Source organism: Arachis hypogaea, chromosome 15, assembly GCF_003086295.3.
Source record: "Arachis hypogaea cultivar Tifrunner chromosome 15, arahy.Tifrunner.gnm2.J5K5, whole genome shotgun sequence".
NCBI lineage: Eukaryota > Viridiplantae > Streptophyta > Magnoliopsida > Fabales > Fabaceae > Arachis > Arachis hypogaea.
The window spans coordinates 152,134,093-152,155,255 of record NC_092050.1 but is presented as its reverse complement, the minus strand read 5'-3'; the positions used below and the strand labels follow the sequence as shown (position 1 = coordinate 152,155,255).

The window sequence follows — 21,163 nt, the reverse complement described above, 5'->3', positions numbered from 1 at the left end:
ACCATATGACCCAGTTATATGGTAGATAATTGAAAGGTGTGTTTTTTTTTTTTTTTTGGTCTAGAGATGATTAAAAGGTTGAAACGGATAAAATAATGTCTTTTTGCTTTTTTTTAGTTATAGTAGAATGACTTATTTTAATAATTAATTTTAATGTGTGAATAACGTTTTTGAATTAGATATACATATAGTGAAAGTAGATAATTGAAACCATAGTTATTAGAATTGAATCTTTTTTTTTTTTTTTGGTCAAGAATTGAATCCTTTTTTCAAGAGATAATTGAAAGGCTGATTTTTTTTTTTTGTTTTTAGTTATCGTAGAGGGGTCTAAGTCCAGGAAAAGTAACACCCAAAAGACAGACAGACAGTACTCAAGGTTGAAATACCCTTAGCTAGCCCAATCCTCCACAAAAATATTACTTAACGGTGTTCAAGATCCCAAAAAGCCCATAGAAATAGGAAGCCCAAAATAGAAATAAAAAAGCCCTTATAAACATTCCCTTGACTCGTTCCACCACCAAAACCCTAATCCGAGTTTATTGGCATCGCAGCCATAGCCTCAATCCCTTCTTTCACTCTTTCTCTCTTCTTTTATATAAGACAACGCAACCGTGATTCTTAAAAGAGGGGACGAAGATGAGCATTGCTTGGAATTTCTGACACCTCTTGTATGAGAAATTTGAGTCGAAAGACTCTTTTTTCTTTGAGCACAGATAGCAACACTCTGAGTCCTCCTTTTTTCGATTCATTCCCGTTATTTGATTTGATTGAGCCTAATTTGCAATTCTTTGGTCACGTATATGCTAGGCCATGGAATCTATCGTTAGGCTATATTAAAAACTTTATGTTATACACGCATTTATTTAGATTGATATGTGCTTGTAATCTGCCTTTAGCTCCGAATATCCTTCATTGCTTAGGGTCTTCGGTGACAAGGTTGATACATTTTATTTATTTATTTTGTTTTGATTATGTGGATCTAGGGTTTTTGATGTTGGGTGATGATAAAAATCAGACGGATTCCCATTGATTTTATACATGAGATCACAACCAGCTACTTCTGACAACATCAATTATCATATTCTTCAATTTAATTTTTTTTTTTCAATTTTTTTGTTGTTGTATGTGAGGGTGCCTGTGATGTTAGAAAATATTTGCTACTCTTGATAGGGGAAAAACACCCTATTTGATGAATTATTAACCACCAAGATCTCTGAGGCCGCCTCAAATTATTGAATTTTGCATACATGATTTTTTTTTTTGAGAATTATAGTTTTAGATTGAGAAGCTTCATCATCTGGTCAATGTGGAACTTTTCAATTCCCATTGAACTCGTTCCCTTGAAGCAATATTGATTGTGTTGCTTTCAGTACTTATTTCCCCCAATTATCTTGTCATGTTGTTTTTGGGTACTCTGGATCAACTAGATATGTAAATATTGCAAATTAAATCCAATAAAATAAATAATATAATAGTAGTAGTAGTATTAGGATTTTCAAAGGCTATTATACGTTGTAGTGTATGTTGTGTTTTACTAATTGGGATAGAGCCAATTGTATTCAGAGTATAACGGTGATGAGTCTACAGACCTGTAATGATTTGCGGAAATGATCGCAAACATTAATGAACATCTAAGGGACTGAGTTATACTCTTATACTTATATGTGCATTTTCCTTAGTATCAAGTAAGTAGTTTGAGAAAATAAAAATGTCTTTTTTATTACTTATTTTGGATAAATTATTATTATTATTGAGAGGTGCGGCGAGAGAATTTTGTTGTGGCAGTGACCGTCCAAAAATTACTGTTTTAAAACCAAACTTGCTCAATCATACAGTTTATTTTGTTTGAGTGGAATTGGAGGTCAATTCCCCACGATGGGAACATATGAACTAAGAAAAATGAAATAAGGAAAGAAGTGAATGCAGTAATGCAATTACGGGTGCCTTATTAATGGTAATTACATGGTAATTGTAATTGTGATATATATATATATATATGAAAAAGGATATTTTTGAATACGCCTATCCGCCTGGTTGATTATGTAAATGTCCTGACTTTGAATTCTGCCTAGGATATGGTTGATTATGTAAATGTCCTGACTTTGAATTCTGCCTAGGATATGCAGGAAGTTGAGTTGAGAGGTCACGAGAGTAGGGTTGTTTAAATTCAAACCGATTTAAATTAAATTGTTCATCTAATTCAATTTAAACCGAAAATCGATTAAAATCGCATTAATTCGGATTTGATTAGATTCTATTTTTTACAAACTGTTGGATCGAAACGGATTTAGGATCTATTTTTCATAATCGATCCAATTCAAACTGCACAATGTACTATAATATTATTATTTTATTATTATATTTATAATTATACTTATAACATGTTCAATTTGTTATATATTTTTATATTATTCAGTATTATTATTATTTAATAAATATTTTATGTTCAAAATATTATTTATTTATTTATTTATTTTAACTAACCTATAATTTTATTTTTATTGTTATGTTATCGTTGGTTTTTAAAAATATTCTTGAGACTTGATATGTTATTGATTATTTAAAATTTGATGTTAAGACTTGTTATATGTATTTAATTTTTTTAATTTACAAAACCGTAAATTCAATCCAATTCAAATCGTTTGAAATTAGATCGAATCGGATCGAATTTTTTTTTTAAAAATCATACAATCCAAACTGTACCGCAAACAAAATTAGTGTTCGGATCGGATGAGTTTTTAACTCAAAACCAATCCAAATTGCACCGCGAACATCCTTACATGTGAGAAACCAAAAAAATTATATTTGAAAGAGCGTGTTGGAGAATTAATAATTTATTTGGGTTTTTCTATTAGTTTAAATTTTTAATACAAAAAGATTTTATACAAATAACTAATAATGTATTGTTACATTATTAAATAAAAAATTTAATTTATTATTTAACATATTTGAAGTGAATAATTAACTATATAAAGAATGTGTAAAATTTTTTAGAATAAAGGATAAATTCGTCTCTGACCCTTTTTTTTTGCGGACATTTTCGTCCTTGAGGATTGGAAAATATTTTTATGTCTCTGACCTTCTTAAAAAGTGGACATATTTACTTCTTCGTTAGAATTGTTCCGTTTGGCCTGACGGAAAATGGTGACTTGCCTCCTGTGGCGCTGGCCGTTACGTGCTGTCACGTGGGATGGGCTTTTGAAAAGAGGTCGTATTAGTCCCCAGGAACCAAAACGTTGCCGTTTCTCCCCCACCCCCAATCTATGAAATCCTTGAGCCCTGATACCCCCTTACTGCTAATGGATCGGCATTACCTGCGACTTCTCCAACCACGTCACCAAAATAACACTCTCCTCTAAGTCCCTCACCGGAACTCTCCCCTCCGATCTAAACTCCCTCTCTCAGCTAGGGATGGCAACGGGTTCCCATGGGGGCAGGGACATGCCCCCCACTCCCCGCCTCCATTACCTGTTTCCGTCCTTGCCTCATCTCCGTCACAGGTAACGGGGACCCCGTATCCACCGGGGATTTAAGTATCCGTGGATATCCGCGGATTTTTTAAATAAAATAAAAAAAATTGAAAAAATAAAAAAACCTTAATTGTTATTACAAATATAATTTTCAGTCTTCAAAAGACTTAAATAAATTACAGAAACCACAGAAAATCCCCATTCAAACAACTAAACATTAATAACATAACTAAACATATCCAAATACTAAACATATTTATCACATCTTAAGAGAAGTCTTTCATCATGCATAGTAGATTCCAATTTGTTTACCTCCTACATCAAAAAGAAAAGAAAAGTTAAAATCATATAATAAATCAACAATAATATCCCAAGAATCACATAAAATTCCAAGAATCACAAAAATAAAATTCCAGCAATCACAGAAAATCCCAAGAATCACAGAAATAAAATCGTAACAATCACAAAAAATCTCAAGAATCATGAAATAAATTCTCAGAAATCATATTTACAAATCACATAAATAGAATCACATAAATCAGAAAATCACATAAAATACAGAAATAGAATAGCAGAAATCACAAAAATCGCCTAAATTAGTTAAATAGAATATCAGAAATCACAGAAATAAATTAGCAGAAATCACAGAAAATCCCAAGAATGACAAAAATTAGAAATCACATAAATAGAATAATAGAAATAAGAAAATCACAAGAATCATATAACTCAGAGAAATAAAATCTCAAAAATCACATAAAATTCCAAAAATCACATAAATAAAAGAAGCGTAAATCACAGAAAGTCCAAGGAATCAATAAATCAGAGGCTGATTTACCGGCAAAGAGGCTCTGACGCGGCGGAGACGGCGACACTTCTGCCTCGGCTGGATCTGGCGACGGCGATGACTTCTCTTCGGTTGGGTGGGGGCAGCGACGACGACTTCTCTTCGGCTAGGTGAGGCAGCAACGACGACGCTGTCTTTGGTTGAGTGTCAGGCAGCGAGGACGACTTTCTCTTCGACTGAGAAGAGGTGTGCTGAGCGGTGAGGAGAGGAGGTTGCGGAAGGCGGTGGTGAGGAGATAGGAGGTCGCGACGGCGGTGGTGACTGGTGAGAGGAGAGGGTTTGAATTTCAGAGAGGGGAGAAAAGAGAACAGTGAGAGAGAACGGCGGAAGTGAGGGATTAGGTCATTAGGGTTTTGAAATTCTGAAACTCATATATATATATATTTATCCCTGCCTCCGCCCCGTATAATAAACGGGTCCCCGTCTCTCGTCCCTGCAGGTACAAAACTGTCCCCATATCTGCTCCCCAGCGGGTAAATCCCTGCGGATACCCGCCCCGCTGGAAATTTTTGCCATCCCTACTCTCAGCTCACTGACCTATATCTTCAAGAAAACTCCCTCTCCGGCCTACTCTCTTCTCTGTCCGACCTCTCTAACCTCCAAACTGCCTACTTCGGCCGCAACAACTTCACCTCCGTCCCCTCTGCCGTATTCTCCGGCCTCACCAGCCTCCAGAAACTCAGCCTCTTCAACAACCCTTCCCTATCCCCCTGCCCCTTCTCCACCGACTTAACTCAATCATCAACCCTCAGCGACCTCGATTTCGGTTCCGCCGGAATCATCGGCGACCTTCCGGACATTTTTGACTCCTTCCCCAGTCTCCAGAACCTTCGCCTCTCCTACAACAACCTCACCGAAGCCTTGCCCAAGTCCCTTGCCTCCTCCTCGATTATCAACCTGTGGCTTAACAACCAACAAAATGGTTTATCCGGGACAATTGAGGTTCACTCCAACATGACACAGTTGTCTCAGTTGTGGCTCCACAAGAACCAGTTCACCGGTGGGATCCCTGATTTGTCCAAATGCGATAGCCTCATTGATGGCGCTTCCAAGCTTGAAGAACGTATCTTTGGACAACAATGAGTTGCAGGGTCCTGTGCTAGTGTTCGGTAAGAGTGTGCAGGTTACTCTTGATGGGATAAATAATTTTTGTTGAGATACTCCTGGACCTTGTGATGATAAGGTGATGGTTTTGCTTAAGGTTGCTGAGGGTTTTGGGTATCCGAGTCGGTTTGCGGAATTGTGGAAAGGGAATGATCCATGCACATAATCCTCTTGATTAGGGTTCAAGGATTTCATAGATTGGGGGTGGGAGAGAAACGACGACGTTTTGGTTCCTGAGGACTAATACGTCCTCTTTTCAAAAGCCCATCCCACGTGGCAGCCCGTAACGGCCAGGTCAGCACCACGGGAGCCACTCACCGTTTTCCGTCAGGCCAAACGGAGCAACTCTAACGGAGGGGTAAATATGACCACTTTTTCAGAGGGTCAGGGACATGAAAGTATTTTTCAATTCTCGGAGACGAAAATGTCCGCGAAAAAAAAAGTTTGAGACGAATTTATCCTTTACTCAATTTTTTATACAAACAATATATTAAAATTAAATTTAAAAAAAATGGATACTTTCCATATGTACTCTTCTTTCTCATTGGATTTTGTTTTATCCTCTTGTCAACGAAAAACAAAAGAAAAAACTCAAAACAGCCCCTGACAATTATCTCGAAAGACAACGAGGTCCTTGACAAAAAAAAAATCAACTCGACTCCTGACAATTACCTCAAAAGGACAACGAGGCTCCTGTGCCAAAAAACAGTCAATGTTGTTTTTTTGGCACAGGGACTAATCAGTCCCAAAAAAAAAGATCAGGGACCAGATTAGGTGTTTTTTTTTTCTTGGGGGCTTCGTTGTTCTTTCGATATTATTATCAGGGCTGGGTAAGGTATTCACTCAAAACAAAATGTTGGTCAAGTAAATTCTTCTCCAAAATTACATCTCTAAGATTATAGCTAAATTCAATTATTTGAAACTATATATATCCTCATGCTTAGCTAGCTAACAATTATTATTGGCACAAAATTGAATAGGATTACATATTATTACATAAAAAAGTTATAAATGAATACAGGTATTAAGGCATTAATTACTAAAAAGAAAAACTAAAAAATATGGCTCGTCTATTTTTTCCCCTCTTCTAATCTCTTAAGCCATAAACATAAGCTATGATTAAAATTTAAAACATAGCATATCATAGATAGTAAGCATGATTCCATTCCTAACAATAATGTTGATTGTAACACCTAATTGGACCTGACATGAGTCTGTTTAACTTGTCATTTGAGATTTTCATAAATCTATGCAATGAGGAACAATTGATAGATGATGAATCCCCACAAATCTTATGTTTGGGCATCCCAATTTCTTTGGCCAAAATTTCTGCCTCAGTTTGGTTATCAATTAATTTATCAAAACAAATGTATCTGCCAGAAGCAGTGCTATTCATTGCCTTGAAAACAATTGCATGAGCTTCAGCCAATTTTGTTACGTCAACTGTTGCTATCAAACCATGACAATACATTTCTTGGGCACCTGCATTTTCGTATATATTTTAAAATTCTTAGATTCTATTAGGCGTTATAGGAATAGAATGTTCTAGAGTGACTACTAATTAAGGTATCCGAAGAATATAGTTAACAATCTTTGAGATTAGATGATATATATGTCATTTAAATAATTATTATATGATACTCAATACTCTTATATTTTATATGATGTAATATTAAACATAACAATTTATTGAAATTAGAAAATATCTACTAAAGATATAATTATTCATATATTTTTTTTTCTATTCGATTAAATTTTTGAGACATGTAGTTTTATGATATATAATATAAAAAATTTTATGATCTAAAAGGCTAAAATTCGATCATTGTTGACAAAAAAATTCAGTTTAATACAAACTAAAAGAAAGAAAAAACCTATAAATAAAAAGTAATATTATATGACTAATAAATATTATTATTTTTGACCTTTTGCACTTATTTGAGTTTTGTATATATAAATTAATAAAATTTATTTGTTAAAAATAATTTAGTATTTTATACTGGTCAAATAATAATAAAAAATGTTAAAAATTATTAGTCTATTAGAATTTCTCTAAAAAATATTTATACAAACTCAAAAAGAAGATCGGATGTGAAATAATATGTTAAAAGTATAATCATTTATCCATTTTTCTATCTTCGATAGGCTTTAAACTTTTTGTAAATTAGCTTACACCAATATCAAATGTAACCAAAAAAACAATAATAATAAATTGGACAAGAAAGTTTGATTAGAAATTGAAGTGTGTACCTTTGAGATATGCAATAGTAGATGTTGGATTACTACGACAAAAATCAGGGCCTGTAATGAGTGCTGGACATATGGTAGTGAGCTTCAAACCCCTTTCGTTTGCTATTCTCCATGCAGCCTTCTCAGCTCTCACTTTTCCCAATGCATACCATAACTGCCATATATAATAATAAATAAATAAATAAATATCCATTAATTAATAGAGATTTTTTAAATAAATAATTTAAACATTTTATTTACGGATATAAATAATTTATAACATATTTGTTAATTTATATTCTTTTACATATTTTATTTACAGTGTAAACGAATTAAGATTGTTTATATTTCATCTTGTTTACACTGTAAACGAAATAAAACACAATTTTATTTGGCTTTATTTTGTTTGCAAACGAGATATATAAAATTTAAAAAATACATATATTTCGTTTATTGTAACGAAATGAAAATTAATAAATATATTATAAATTATCTATATCTGTGAATTAAATATTTAAATTATTTATTTAAAAAGAATTCCTAATTAATGTCATAATAATTAATCAAGTAAAATTAGTAGTATACCTTCTTTTCTTTGCATAGTGATTCATTTGTCCATGAGGTATGGTTAATAGTAATTGGAGCATCTTGTGACTCTGGATTTTGTTGTTGCCACACACAAGCTAAGAGTGATGATGTGAAGACACATCTTTTAATAGTTGTTGTTCTTGCACATGCTTCCATCACATTCTCACTCACCCTCGCTTCAATCTCAGCCATAGATTTCTATTTACATGAGACACAATCTATTGATTAGAAGTTGCATGTTAAAACCTATAAAAACCAAAGATTATGATGATAGAAATGTGAACAAGATAGCTTCTGCTTTATACATAAAAACTAATTGCCTTTTAATTTGATTAATTAGCAATGTTTCATATTGAAGCTATTAGTTAAGGTGGTATTAAGAATCAATAATTATGGAATACACCCTTATAAAAAAGTAAAAGTAAATGTAATAAACAAAAGACATGTATTTTTTAAAAAAAAAATAAAAATTAAATTAATATTCCCTAAGGGTAGCCAAAAGTTAGATGATGTAAATAAACAAGTCGAATTTATTAGAGAATGACATATATTTCTAAAAATTAAGCTTGCTTAGTTGTTTTATTAGGGTGAAAACAGTAACAAGTTTAATCAGCTTTAACTAATTTAACTTGAATTCAATCTATTTATTAATAAAATAAAGTTTTAGCTATTTTACTGGAGTACAAGAAATTATTTAGGTGGCACAAAACATTTTCTCAATATATATAGTGTGTTTAACTAGTTAAAGGAAAAAATAATTAATGAGTAAATTATTAATTCTAATAATAAAAAGTATAAATACTAATTATTTTATTTATAAAAAAATAATTTTGATATATTTATACTACAAAAATTTTTACATAATTATTTATTAAATTTATAAATTTAAATAATTTTTAATAATTAATTTAAAAAATGTCAAACGGGCTAGTTCGACCCATTTAGGCCCGGCCCATTAAATCCGTGGGTTAAATGGGCTGGACCGTTTAAGCCCGCTTTATTCGCGGGCCATAATTTTTCAGCCCAGACCGTTTATGGTCAGCCCATTTATTTTTTTATTTTATTTTTAAAGAATATTTTGACAAAAAATATTATTTTTAGGTCAAAAACTTTTAAAAAATAATATTTTTTTAGTTGATGGATCGAATTTTTGGGTCGGATCGAAAAAAATATAGACTAAAAATGCTACTTTTTTTTAAAAATATAACAAAAATTAAATGGGCCATCCGTTTAGCTCGCGAGCTAGCCCGTTTAACACATCATTTTTTTCGGGTTAATCGGACTTAGCCCGTTTAGCCCAAAATTTAAACGGGCTTAATTTTGGAAGCAAATCCCGTCTATTTAAATGGGTAAACAGGCTGACCCGATGGATTTGACCCATTTTGACGGCCTCAAAAACAATATATGATTATATATTTACGTAAAATATTTTTAAATTAAATTAAAAAATAAAAATTAATTTTATAACTTTTAAAAATTAAATTAATTCGATAAAATTACTTAACACATTGTATATTTTAAATAATTTTATTAAATTAAGTTTATCTTTAATGACTATTAAATTAATTTCTATTTTTTAAAGTTAGAATTATGAAAGTATAAACATTATACAATAAAAATGGTAAATTATCATAGAAAAGAAAAGAGAGAAGAGTAGAAGACTGACAGTGTAGCCAGAGAGACCAGCAGGATCGGTAAAAGCAGAGGTGTGAAAAACGCCATGGCAACCTTCAAATGCATTTAATAAGCTATCAACATCACTTAACTTTCCCATTACTACTTCCAATTTTCCATTTCCTTCTCTACTTTCCTTCATTTCCCTCACTTTTTCTATGTCCTCTGCATCCCACAATTCAATCAAATCTTCCCTTCAGATTATTATTCAAAAAATATGATAATGATAATATTTGAAAAATATGAGGGCCCAAAATATGAAATGGTGAATTATATGATCGTGTGATTTTTGAATTCGGTAATATCAGGGTGATAAAAAAAATCTAAACTTATTTTATTTGGTATTTATTAATTATAATAATAATTAATAAATATTAAATAAAATAAATTTTGATTATTTTTAGTTAATTCTTTATGTTACTAAATATTTTGTATTGAGTTATTGACTATAGCGGTTATAAAATTGTAATAATATTAACAAAATGTGTAACTAATATTAATGTTATATTTTTTATTATTTAATAATACTTTTTCAATTTTATCACATTTTTTATTTTTTGTATATTGTCAAATAATAAAAAATAACTTTAACCTTAACTATATTGAATAATTTTAAAGAGTAAAGTATCATTTTTGTTCTCAACGTTTGTGGTAAGTTCTATTTGTGTTCCTGACGTTTATAAAAGTGATTCAATGTTATTCTACTATCAATTATACTAACAAATCAGATTATATTTTTCAATTATTCTCACTTGAATGTATTCATTCTCAATTAGGTCTCACTTTGATGTGTTCGATTTTAATATTATACCCACTATTTGTGTTTAGATTCAATTATGTCCCTAGAAAAGTGAATTATGTAAATATTGTAGGAATTAGTTTCAACTTTTGATGAGCTATTTTTTGGAGTGGACCATCAATTCTATCCCAGATATTTGTATTCTAACTTCAAGAAGAGATTTTTAAAACTCAAACTAAAGCGTTCATGATGTGTAACTGACGGCAGAATAATATTAAATTACTTTTACAAACATTAAAAATACAACTAAGACGATTTAAATGTTAGGAACACAAATAAAATTTACCCTAAACGTTAAGGACAAAATCGATACTTTACTCTAATTCAAAAGAAAGAAATTAAAGAGTAGCGGTGGGCTTGTGGCCAGATGTGAGCCTTTGGTTCTAGTGAGCAATAATTGATGAGCATATAGATTAGAGAGATGGTCATAAAATACCTAAATTAATTAAATTAATCCCCCTTTAATTAAATGAAACAAAAAAGAAGAATACTTAATTAAGCCGGTGATAAAAAACTAATAGCATAAATATATATTATTATATTATATGTTTCAAATAAACCAAACATAATACAAGCAAAATAAAATTCTAATAAAGTTTCCTTGCATCAATCAATAAATAAAATATATGCCGTGGAGGAGACGGAGTCCACATTCAAAATTGTACACTAGACAATTTTCATAGTACAATTAAAATAGTTTTATATCATCAATAATATGAATGATATATATGGCACTTTCCAGGTAATTGTATTATTCTAGCAGATAAAATTTGATAAATTTAATATACATTTGCCTCAAGAATTTTAAGTATTTTAAAAATATCGACATTTTAATAGTTTTACTTGTTGATTTTAATTATAAAAAAATTTTAATTTTAATATTATTTTTTTTTATAATCATACAATCATATTCGTTCTTTTAAATGATTATTCACGCAGTCAATATAAAATATAGTTATTTTTATTAATATAACATTATGTAACTGAATGCATGTGTAAAATTATTTTATATTGACAATATATTAAAATTAAATTTTTATAAAAATATATAATATATTAATTAAAATTAACTATTGAAATCACTATAACAACAATATTTAAAATTTTTTCTATCGTATATATAATATTATAAATAAATTGATCATAAAATAAGCATGGCCATCAAGTTGGCTTCAATCATGAAAACAAACAAACTTAAATAAAAGCTCACATGGACGGCTCTAAAAGCTCACATGTTTTGCCGTACACTCAAAATATTCTCCTTTTTTTTTTTTCCTTTAATAAGCTAAAGTTTTTATTTCATTGTTTCTATTATAAATTTAATTTAATCATCATTCTCTTTCTTAAATTATATCTTATGATTCAACTAAATTCTTAGTTCCTTGAAATCGTTGTATAGCTGAATAAGTTCCACGTTTCTCTCCTACCTACCCAGCTAATTATAATGTTCAACAACTTTATGAATATTCAAGGTCTCAAATACTCATATATAGTTGGTACCTACTACAATATTATTATTAGTATCCTAATATTATACATATAAAAATTTTAACTACTTTGAGGTAACAAATATTACGTTATATATTTAATTTTGCATAAATTATTATTTGAAAAAAAAAGCATTACATACATTTTTTCCCGATAATTCACCGAAGAAAAGAGACATAATAATTATTCAAACTGAAAACAGAAGCAAAAACAAGTTTCTAAAAAGTATACACCTTTTTTTAGAAATAAAAAATTATATCTTACAATAACATAGTCAACCAACCACATGACGACCAATAACAATAATACACAGATAAAAAATATTTATATATTATACACGTTGAGTTGTTCATATAATTTTTTCAAAATAATATTAATTAAGGCATAGATTAATTAAACAACTTAAGAGTGAAATTTTTTTTTTATATAAATGACAAAGCTAACAACAAACACTCATTAAAACCAGGATTATTTGAACCAACTAACCCAAAGAGAAGAAAACAATAGTAGGTAAGAGAAATTAAAGAAGAAAGAAAGAAAAAATACCTGGATTTTCAATAGTGATTCTCACTGAGTAACCTTTTTGCAAAAGCTTGTTGACCAAAGCAAGTCCCAAATAAGAAACACCACTTGTCACACAAACTAGGGTATTCCTCTCTTCTTCTTCATCATAATCTCCAAAGAGGTTGTTTTTCGGCTGCGGCTCTAGGTCCTTTCGCCGATGAATGGTGGTCGTATCGGCCACCAGTCTTCGACAGAAGGACTCTAGCTCCGCCTGCCTACTCTCCCACGACCGCACCACACCCATTATAATAAAATTTGAATAAAATAATAATAAATAAATATGGCTAGGGAGATTATATGATGATGGAAATAAAACCTAAATTATGAACTCTTAACCAAATATAGAGAGACTTGAAGAGAGAGTAGGGTTATTAGGTATGTGTTTGTGAGAAGGCAAAATGGTTGTAATGAGAGATGAGAATATATATAAGAGAAGAAAGAAAGAGTCAAAGTGTGGAGGCTAACTAGTCAAGTATGTCTTATGTCATGTGTTCGAGTAGTAAAAGATCCATTATTTATTTCACAATAATTCATAAATTAAAAATATATTTATTTATGTTTTCACAGTCAAAAATCAAAAGTCCAGCTTGGCGTGTTTGTGTTATAGGATGCCAGATCTCATAAACTACAAAGGGAAACGACAAAACTGATTAATTTATTTAATTTATTATTTATTAAATGTATATAAAAATAATAAAAATAAAATTAGTTGAAATAGTATGTTTTATATAACTCAACTAAAAACTCTTTTAAGTTCAAATCCTAAAAGTAGCAAAAATATATTTTTCTTGTGGAATCTCATTTCTCTTTTTTTTTTTTTATTTCTTTTTAACGTGAGCCTCCCTATATTAGTATTTTGAGTGGATTATTAGATTAATCCCCTTTCGAATAAAGTCATATTTCTTTATTCAATTGCATCTAAACATTGTTTCTTGTAGTGCATCTCTAAGTACTATGCCAATACTTTTTTGTTGGTTCCTATCTCATATAAAAAAATAAAGCTATTAATTTTAATTTATTATCAATATAAAAAAATTTTACACAAACAATCAATTCTAGATTGTTATATACGCCAGTAAAAATAGCTAATTTTAATTTTTTTTTTTAACTAAAGATAAGAAAACTCGGAAAAATTATGTCGTTTGAGTTATAGTTCGTTGGCAACTAATTTAAATATAAAATAAAAAAACACCACATCCAACTCAAAAACTCTTAAAATAGTAAATTAATGGGTCTCTTATCTTATAAACTCGTCATTCTTCCTTTCTTTTTTCAATGTGAGACTAATTTCATACACCTCACACTTGCAAGTTGCAACATTAACAATCTCTCCCTTAAGTGTGAGTTTTCACATCAAATATCAACTCCTTCTCTTTTTAGTTTTTCCACCACAAGTATTCGTCCATCACATCGTCGTAAAACACAACAGGATATGCTGCCCGAATCACCTTTGCCGAAAAGACTTTTGATTCTTCGTCTTAAATACCCTTTAAAACTACCAGATTGATTAATCATGAGTTCTGATATTATTTATTATTTATTGGGCTACCATAGAGAGCATAAGATTTCGGCCAGAACACATATCATTTTATGGCTTTATGATAACCACACAACTATCCATAATAATCACTGCAACAAAAGTGTGAATTTGAGTGAGACGGAATTTAATGCATTTTATAAGAAATGTTGATGTGATCTAGGTAACAAGTATATTAGAAATACTTTTTAAAAGCATTAAAAGTGGAATATTTGAATAGAAAATATAAATTAAATCAAATAAAAGAATTTAATGCATTGCAACAACCAGTTTTTGTTAAGAGTGAATATCTCATTCGATTCTTGACAATTATTTCAAAAGAACGAGGCTCCAAAAAAAAAAAAATACTCAATTCGGCTCCTGATATTTTTTTTTTTGGACTAATTAGCTTTTGTACCAAAAAAAAAACACTAATTTTTTTTGGCACGGATCTCGTTGTTCTTTCGAGGTAATTGTTAGGAGTTGGATTGAAATTTTTTTTGTTAAGGATCTCGTTGTCTTTCGAAATAATTGTCAGGACTATTTTAGGTTTTTTTTTTTATATATAATTCTTATTAACCAACTTCCTTATTAGATCATTCTTTAACTAAATCCAGATTTATTTCAATGGCTAATAAAAGGAAAGGCAAAATACACATAAAAAACACAATATATATATATATAGCAATATGTACACATGATCTTTTTCTCCTTCTTTTTTTGTATTAAATTTTGCCTTTATATCCGCCATGTGATCGCCTTCCCTTTTCTTTATTACACCGGCAACTTCTTTTTCTTTGTAATCATTCAATAGATTTCTTTCTCACTCTACAATAGCCAAAGCTTGCATGATCATATATTCATATCAATGTAAACACAATTAAAATATAACCAATGAAGGGTATCCCAAAATGATAGTTCATATTCCTCACATAATTTCATGTGTTTTCTTTAATGTCAACTAATTAATTATTGAAAAAGTCTAGGGACAGCAACTTTGTTAAATTTTGGCTAGCATATAACCAACAAATAAAAGTGAGCTATTAGATGAAATCTCATATCAATCTTACACCATTAAAATGATCATTGATGACTATTTGATGGCTAAAAATCACAAAAATTACTGACCCCTAGCATTTCTCTTAATTATTCTCGCATTACAGCGATTCATTTTAGAATTGAGTGCTATTTTAACCTATTTTTATAAATCTATTTGTCTTATTTAAAGGGAAAATTTCAGACAACTGATTAAATAAACTGATAAATTTTGGTTTACATTAAGTGGAATATATATAATTTTTTAACGAATAATAAAATTAGATGAACAGTGATAATTTTTACTAAATTTTGGTGATTTATTTTAGGGTTGGCAAATGGCTAGCCCATCTTAACCCGTGGAACGGCAGACTGTTGGATTGGACCACACAATACTGTTTTTCTTTTTTCTTTTTTTACTTTTTTTTAAATAACTCCTAAATTTATTTAATATTAAAAAACTTTATAATTTTATAAATCTTAGTATAAACTATAAAGTCTTTATAATTTTATCAAACAAATATTATTAAACTAGGTCGATAATTTTTTTTTTTTAAATAAGAATTGGATTGGGATTTTGACGAAAAAAATTAAGCAAGATCCACCAATATCTGTAAGTTAAGCGGGATAAGTGGTGCTAACCTTTTTTTTTTTAGTGTGTTTGTTGAACTGGCATTTTTCAACTTTCATGGACTAGCATCATCATGAACAATAGAAGATTGATCGTCCTCTTGCATCGGTTTCAAAGTGTATAAATTATTGTCTGTGTATGTTCAATGATTCCTTTACTTGCATGCCATTCGTTACTATTATTATTATTATTACCTACTGAATCTGTTTCTTCTTCTTCTTCTTGCTGCACCTTCTTCTTCCTCTTCCTCTTCTTCTTCTTCCTTTCTTTCGTTTCTTGCCTTCTTTTTCTCCTTCTTCAACCGTTATTGCATGTTTTTACTGCACATTCTTCTTTTTCTTGCTACACGTTCTTCTTCCTCTTCTTCTTCTTCTTCTTTTCTTTCGTTTTTTGCCTTCTCTTTCTCCTTCTTCATTTACGTGCTTTTCTCTCTGTTTTCTTTCTTCGTTATTCTCGATTTCCATTTTTTTTATATCAAGCTCTGAAATCGTTTTTGAAGAAGAAGAAGCAGCAGAAGATGAGGAGGAGAAAGAGAAAGAGTTCTGAATTATGCATTGTTAGAAACAAGAAACTAAACTAGAGGAAGGATTTGTGTGTATACTCAAGTTGTCTAGAATGATACAATATAAAAGGGTATTTATAGGTATTATGAAAATCGTAATAATAAAGATGTAATCTCCTATAATAAATATTCAGATATACTAAATAATACTAATTGATCCTAATTGATCCTAATTATATTCTAACATCCCCCCTCAAACTCAAGTGACAACTTGAGTTTGAAACTTATTTAAAACAACGAAATAAAGAGAAAAAAGAAAAAAAATGCATAAACTCTCTAAAATAGGTGCAGACGGAACTGCCGAAAGGAAGCGCAGACGGAACTGTCGGAAAGAAACGCAGACGGAACTGCCACAAGGAAACACAGACGAAATGCAGACAGAACTGCCACGAGAAAATGCAAACGGAACTACCACGAGAGAACACAGACGGAACTGCCACGAGAGAACGCAAAATTGCCACGAGAGAACGCAGACAGAACTGCCGAAAGAGAGCGAAAACTATATAATTTCTTCATGAGAATAGGTAAGCAACGGAGGACAATGGTGTTTGATCATTCGACTAAAAAAAAAAATACAAGACAGAGAAAATAGGCTAGTCGATGAGGTGAAAAAGTATCAAAGGAGTGACAAAGGGAAAGAATAATGACATAGAAAAAAATGCAAAAACTACGGTGATTTCACCGCAAGGAAAACAACCTATCCTCTTCAAAGAGGATATCATGGATCTGATACCATGTTAGAAACAAGAAACTAAACTAGAGAAAGGATTTGTGTGTATACTCAAGTTGTCTAGAATGATACAATATAAAATGGTATTTATAGGTATTATGAGAATCGTAATAATAAAGACGTAATTTCCTATAATAAATATTCAGATATACTAAATAATACTAATTGATCCTAATTATATTCTAACATGCATAAGGTGTACTTCAACGAATTTTGGGTGTATTTCTTAAATCCTTTGGGTGTAGTTTTTGTAATCATTCGAGTGTATTTCTGTAATCCTTTGGGTGTATTTCTATAATCGTTTGGGTGAATTCCTGTAACCGTTTGGGTGTATTTCTGTAATCCTTTGAGTGTATTTCTGTAATCGTTTTGGTGTATTTCTGAAGTTCCATTATCTTCAAATTTGGCAAGAAACTCGTTTTCATGGAGGAAAAAGAAGAAGAGTCGTTTATAATGCATGGTGAGTAGCACGCTTTGGAAACAGGAAATGGTTAAATAATGTGCGTTTATTTACTCTTGAATGTGGGAGTGTAATGCGTATTTTTTGTTGGGCTTGTGCCAACTTGTAAGACTTGTAAACCAAAAAAATTTGTATGTATAGCAGGCCTCATAAAATATTATCAGTTCGTTGTGTTTGTTTCTTTTGTATTTATAACTGGTAGTTGACAAAAATATCTTTATTTTTTATTTTTTATTTATTGCGAAGAATATTAAATATACACATTATTTTTACAATTAATAATGGCGGCCAAAACATACTTTATTAGTATAATTATTTTTACTGACCGTAAACAATGTTCATTTTTACAAGTATGAGTACAGGTACAACGGCTTTGAACGAAAAATTTTTGCAGGAGGTAGATCTTGTCGTTTGAAGTTTCAAAAAAAACAAAACCTAATAGTGATGAGATTCTATTGAATGCTAAAAGAGAAACTTGCATAGAAGAAGAACATGCAAAGATGAATTTAAAAGGTTAATCTAATTCTATGATGGTTAATAATTCACAATTTCGATAAGTTTTGATAAAATGATTGAAGAAGATGTGTGCGGCACAGCGATATAGAGGGAGATGCGTGTAACGGAGCTAAGGCGGTCGGTCGCAGAAACATAGAAGAAAATGTTGTGCTTGAGGGGGAGAGAGCAAGCAACGATTTTTAAAGCGCAGTAAGAGTGCAAACGAAACTGCTGAAATAAAATGCAGGCGGAACTATCGAAAAGAAGTACAGACGGAACTGCCGGAAGGAGAAGCTGCGTGGTGGCGTGTTGCAGCCAAAGTTGCGAGAACCGGACCAGTCATCGAACCGATCGAGTGACTGGTTCAGTGGTTCAATGGTTCAACCGAAGTTGAACCGATTTAATTAAATATAGAGTAAAATATTAAAATTATAAAAAATTCAATACATAATTTAAAAAATTTAAGTTCAATAATTTCTAAACTAATAAAATTCAAAATCTAACAATTTCACAAAATGAATAATTCATAATTTATCATTAAAAAGTCATAAACAACTTCAAATATCAAAATTTATAACTAAAGAAAATCAAAACGCTTATAAATAACAAACACAAAATATATGAAATTCTTGCAGCATTATGTTGTGGTTGCTGATCATTTTGTGACTGTTCCATCTAAATTCAGAGCGACAACAAACTAGAATCCACACAAATATATCAATTCATACAATTCATACGGCAATCAACATAATTAAATTCAGCATATCATCCAACTAATTCACTAAAACTCATTATAGCTGAATTCAACAAACCAGAATTGAATTTATATAGCAAAATTTAAAATACCAAAATTCCAAATTCAGCATTCTAAAATTGAATTTAAATATAACAAAAACCTAAATCTGCCCAAGATTCTAAAATTGAACTTAAACTGAACAAAAATCCAAATCTTCCCAAAATTGTAAAATTGAACTTAAACAAAACAAGAACCCAAATCTGTCAAAAATTCTAAATATGAAGTTCTGAACTCAAATTTACCTTAAATTCTTCACTAAATAAAAATTTAATTGAAAAAATAAAAAACCCATGAACTCAAATCTGTCCAATTCATACCGTTTTGTCACCAAATAAACAAAATTAATTGAAAAACAAAAAGATTGAAGTACTCACCGCGGGAGAGCACAGAAGGCCAGAGCCAGACGACGATCAACTTTTCCGTAACGGTGACGACGACAAGCCGACGTCGCTAACGCTTCGGTGACAGTGACGCTTCGATCCGTCTAGGAAGAAGGTTGTAGAGAAAATTAGGGTTGGGAGGTGACCAGGAGACTCTCTTCGAAGAGGAAAATGAGCTCAGCATTCAGCAACGTTATTTTACTTCAGCCTTTTTCCCTTTTTTTTTTTCACCGACGCCAAAACGACGCCGTTTTGTGGCTTAGGGGAAAATCGATACTTGCTGAAATTCCGCTGGTTTGGTGGTTAATCATCGGTTCAACCAGTTTTTCTGTCGATTTTTTGCAGGGCGATTTATAGGTGGACCGATCTGGTCCAATTTTTAGAACCTTGGTTGCAGCTCTAACGACGATAATTTTGGATTCATTGAACTCAGAAGAATAAGACGAAAAGGATGGATTATTTGGTGAGTGAGAAAGTATCAAATCAGTAACAAGAACAAAATTATTTTTATCAATAAGAAGCATGGTGATTTCTCACCGAAAAGATGATAGTTTATATATCCTCCTTAAAGAGGATACCGTGGCATTGATATCATAATAAAATTATGAAAGAATAAGAAAAAAAGATGAAAATTTTTTATTGTGTATGATATAGAGAACAACGCTACCTATTTATTCCAAACTTATTATGAAATTTAAAATAGCTAAAACAACTAAATATTTTGGATGATTCAGTTAGAGAAAGATAAGTATAATAAACTTAAAAAGAGATAAACATAACAAATTTTGTTTCAATGATAATTTAATAGACAGATTAAATGGCACCCCCTAAAATCTCTTTTTGTTAAACTAAACACATACAGTTCAGTTCTATATAATAAAAAAAGTAGCTTGCGGAGAGATTATTAGAGATATAGTGGAAGGTCTCTAGCTTGTTTTAGTGCAAGCTTAGCTTCTTCGGTTACTTTGGTAGAGCTTTGGAGAATTTGAATGGGTGTGGATCTTGCTATAAATTTGGGATATAATCATGTGGTTGTGGAGGTAGACTTTCAGTTGCTATAGTAAGGTTTATTTTTCATAATGATATTAATTTGCATTTTTTTCGAGAATACAACATCAGTTATGAAAAGCAAACTCCAGTACAAATAAAATAGTTAATTATGGTCATAGTTTACCTTTTAACTATCATGTGTTCTTTAATTTATTTTTTTGGCTAATTATTGACATCTCATTTTAAAAAACGGTCGTCTTTTACTTTATTTTTTTGGCCTTTAAGTTCCATTGTAAATAAAAACATAATTTAATATCTTATAATACGATAGGGTAATATAACATCATAATTTTCAGACTATATAAATCTTTATTAAATCATAAAACTCAATTATATACTAATAAAATGAGTGAATATAATTATTTTTAAACGCGTTTTATTTTAATAAATAATCTTCTTAACATTAAAGTCATACATAAATTCGGAATAGAAAGGATAACCTCAAATTATAGCTATCAACATCTAAACCAACGTCATTCCTATAAGTCCATATATTCAATAATGGTGGTTAATATGTATGACTAATGTGAGTGCCTCTGACCAGTAGCGGAGCTTTAAAAAAAAATTTGGAAGGATAAAAAAATTATATAATTGTATTTATATTAAAATAAAGTTTATAAATATAATTATTTTATTTTTAAATTTATTATTAATATGTAAGATTACATATAGTTAAGATTAATAAAAAAATAATTCTGATTTTGATTAGTAAAAAATTTTATTTAGATTAATAAACTAAATTAATTTT

At 30.4% G+C, this 21,163-nt stretch overlaps 1 protein-coding gene, 1 long non-coding RNA gene and 4 other non-coding genes across 6 annotated transcripts; 4 read left to right on the top strand and 2 right to left on the bottom strand.

The window, feature by feature from the left end:
• The first annotated feature begins 629 nt into the window (after positions 1 to 629).
• LOC112753604 (small nucleolar RNA snoR1) lies at positions 630 to 731 on the top strand. Its single transcript, XR_003177984.1, has one exon. It is a non-coding gene; the product is annotated as a small nucleolar RNA snoR1 (small nucleolar RNA).
• Positions 732 to 992: 261 nt separating this feature from the next.
• On the top strand, positions 993 to 1,069 carry LOC112753600 (small nucleolar RNA R12). The gene has a single exon (XR_003177980.1). It is a non-coding gene; the product is annotated as a small nucleolar RNA R12 (small nucleolar RNA).
• A 63-nt stretch (positions 1,070 to 1,132) lies between these two features.
• On the top strand, positions 1,133 to 1,221 carry LOC112753636 (small nucleolar RNA SNORD24). Its single transcript, XR_003178011.1, has one exon. It is a non-coding gene; the product is annotated as a small nucleolar RNA SNORD24 (small nucleolar RNA).
• Positions 1,222 to 1,565: 344 nt separating this feature from the next.
• LOC112753624 (small nucleolar RNA SNORD25) lies at positions 1,566 to 1,649 on the top strand. The gene has a single exon (XR_003178000.1). It is a non-coding gene; the product is annotated as a small nucleolar RNA SNORD25 (small nucleolar RNA).
• A 1,928-nt stretch (positions 1,650 to 3,577) lies between these two features.
• Positions 3,578 to 5,181, bottom strand: LOC140179253 (uncharacterized). Its single transcript, XR_011872846.1, has 2 exons — positions 4,306 to 5,181; positions 3,578 to 3,785 (listed from the first exon to the last, which is right to left on the bottom strand). It is a non-coding gene; the product is annotated as an uncharacterized lncRNA (long non-coding RNA).
• Positions 5,182 to 6,390: 1,209 nt separating this feature from the next.
• LOC112751389 (cinnamoyl-CoA reductase-like SNL6) lies at positions 6,391 to 13,248 on the bottom strand. Its single transcript, XM_025800515.3, has 5 exons — positions 12,743 to 13,248; positions 9,902 to 10,074; positions 8,233 to 8,433; positions 7,669 to 7,822; positions 6,391 to 6,900 (listed from the first exon to the last, which is right to left on the bottom strand). Exons 1-5 carry the CDS (start codon positions 13,002 to 13,004, stop codon positions 6,587 to 6,589), a joined length of 1,104 nt encoding a protein of 367 aa, XP_025656300.1. The 5' UTR covers positions 13,005 to 13,248; the 3' UTR covers positions 6,391 to 6,586.
• Between the last annotated feature and the right edge of the window lie 7,915 nt (positions 13,249 to 21,163).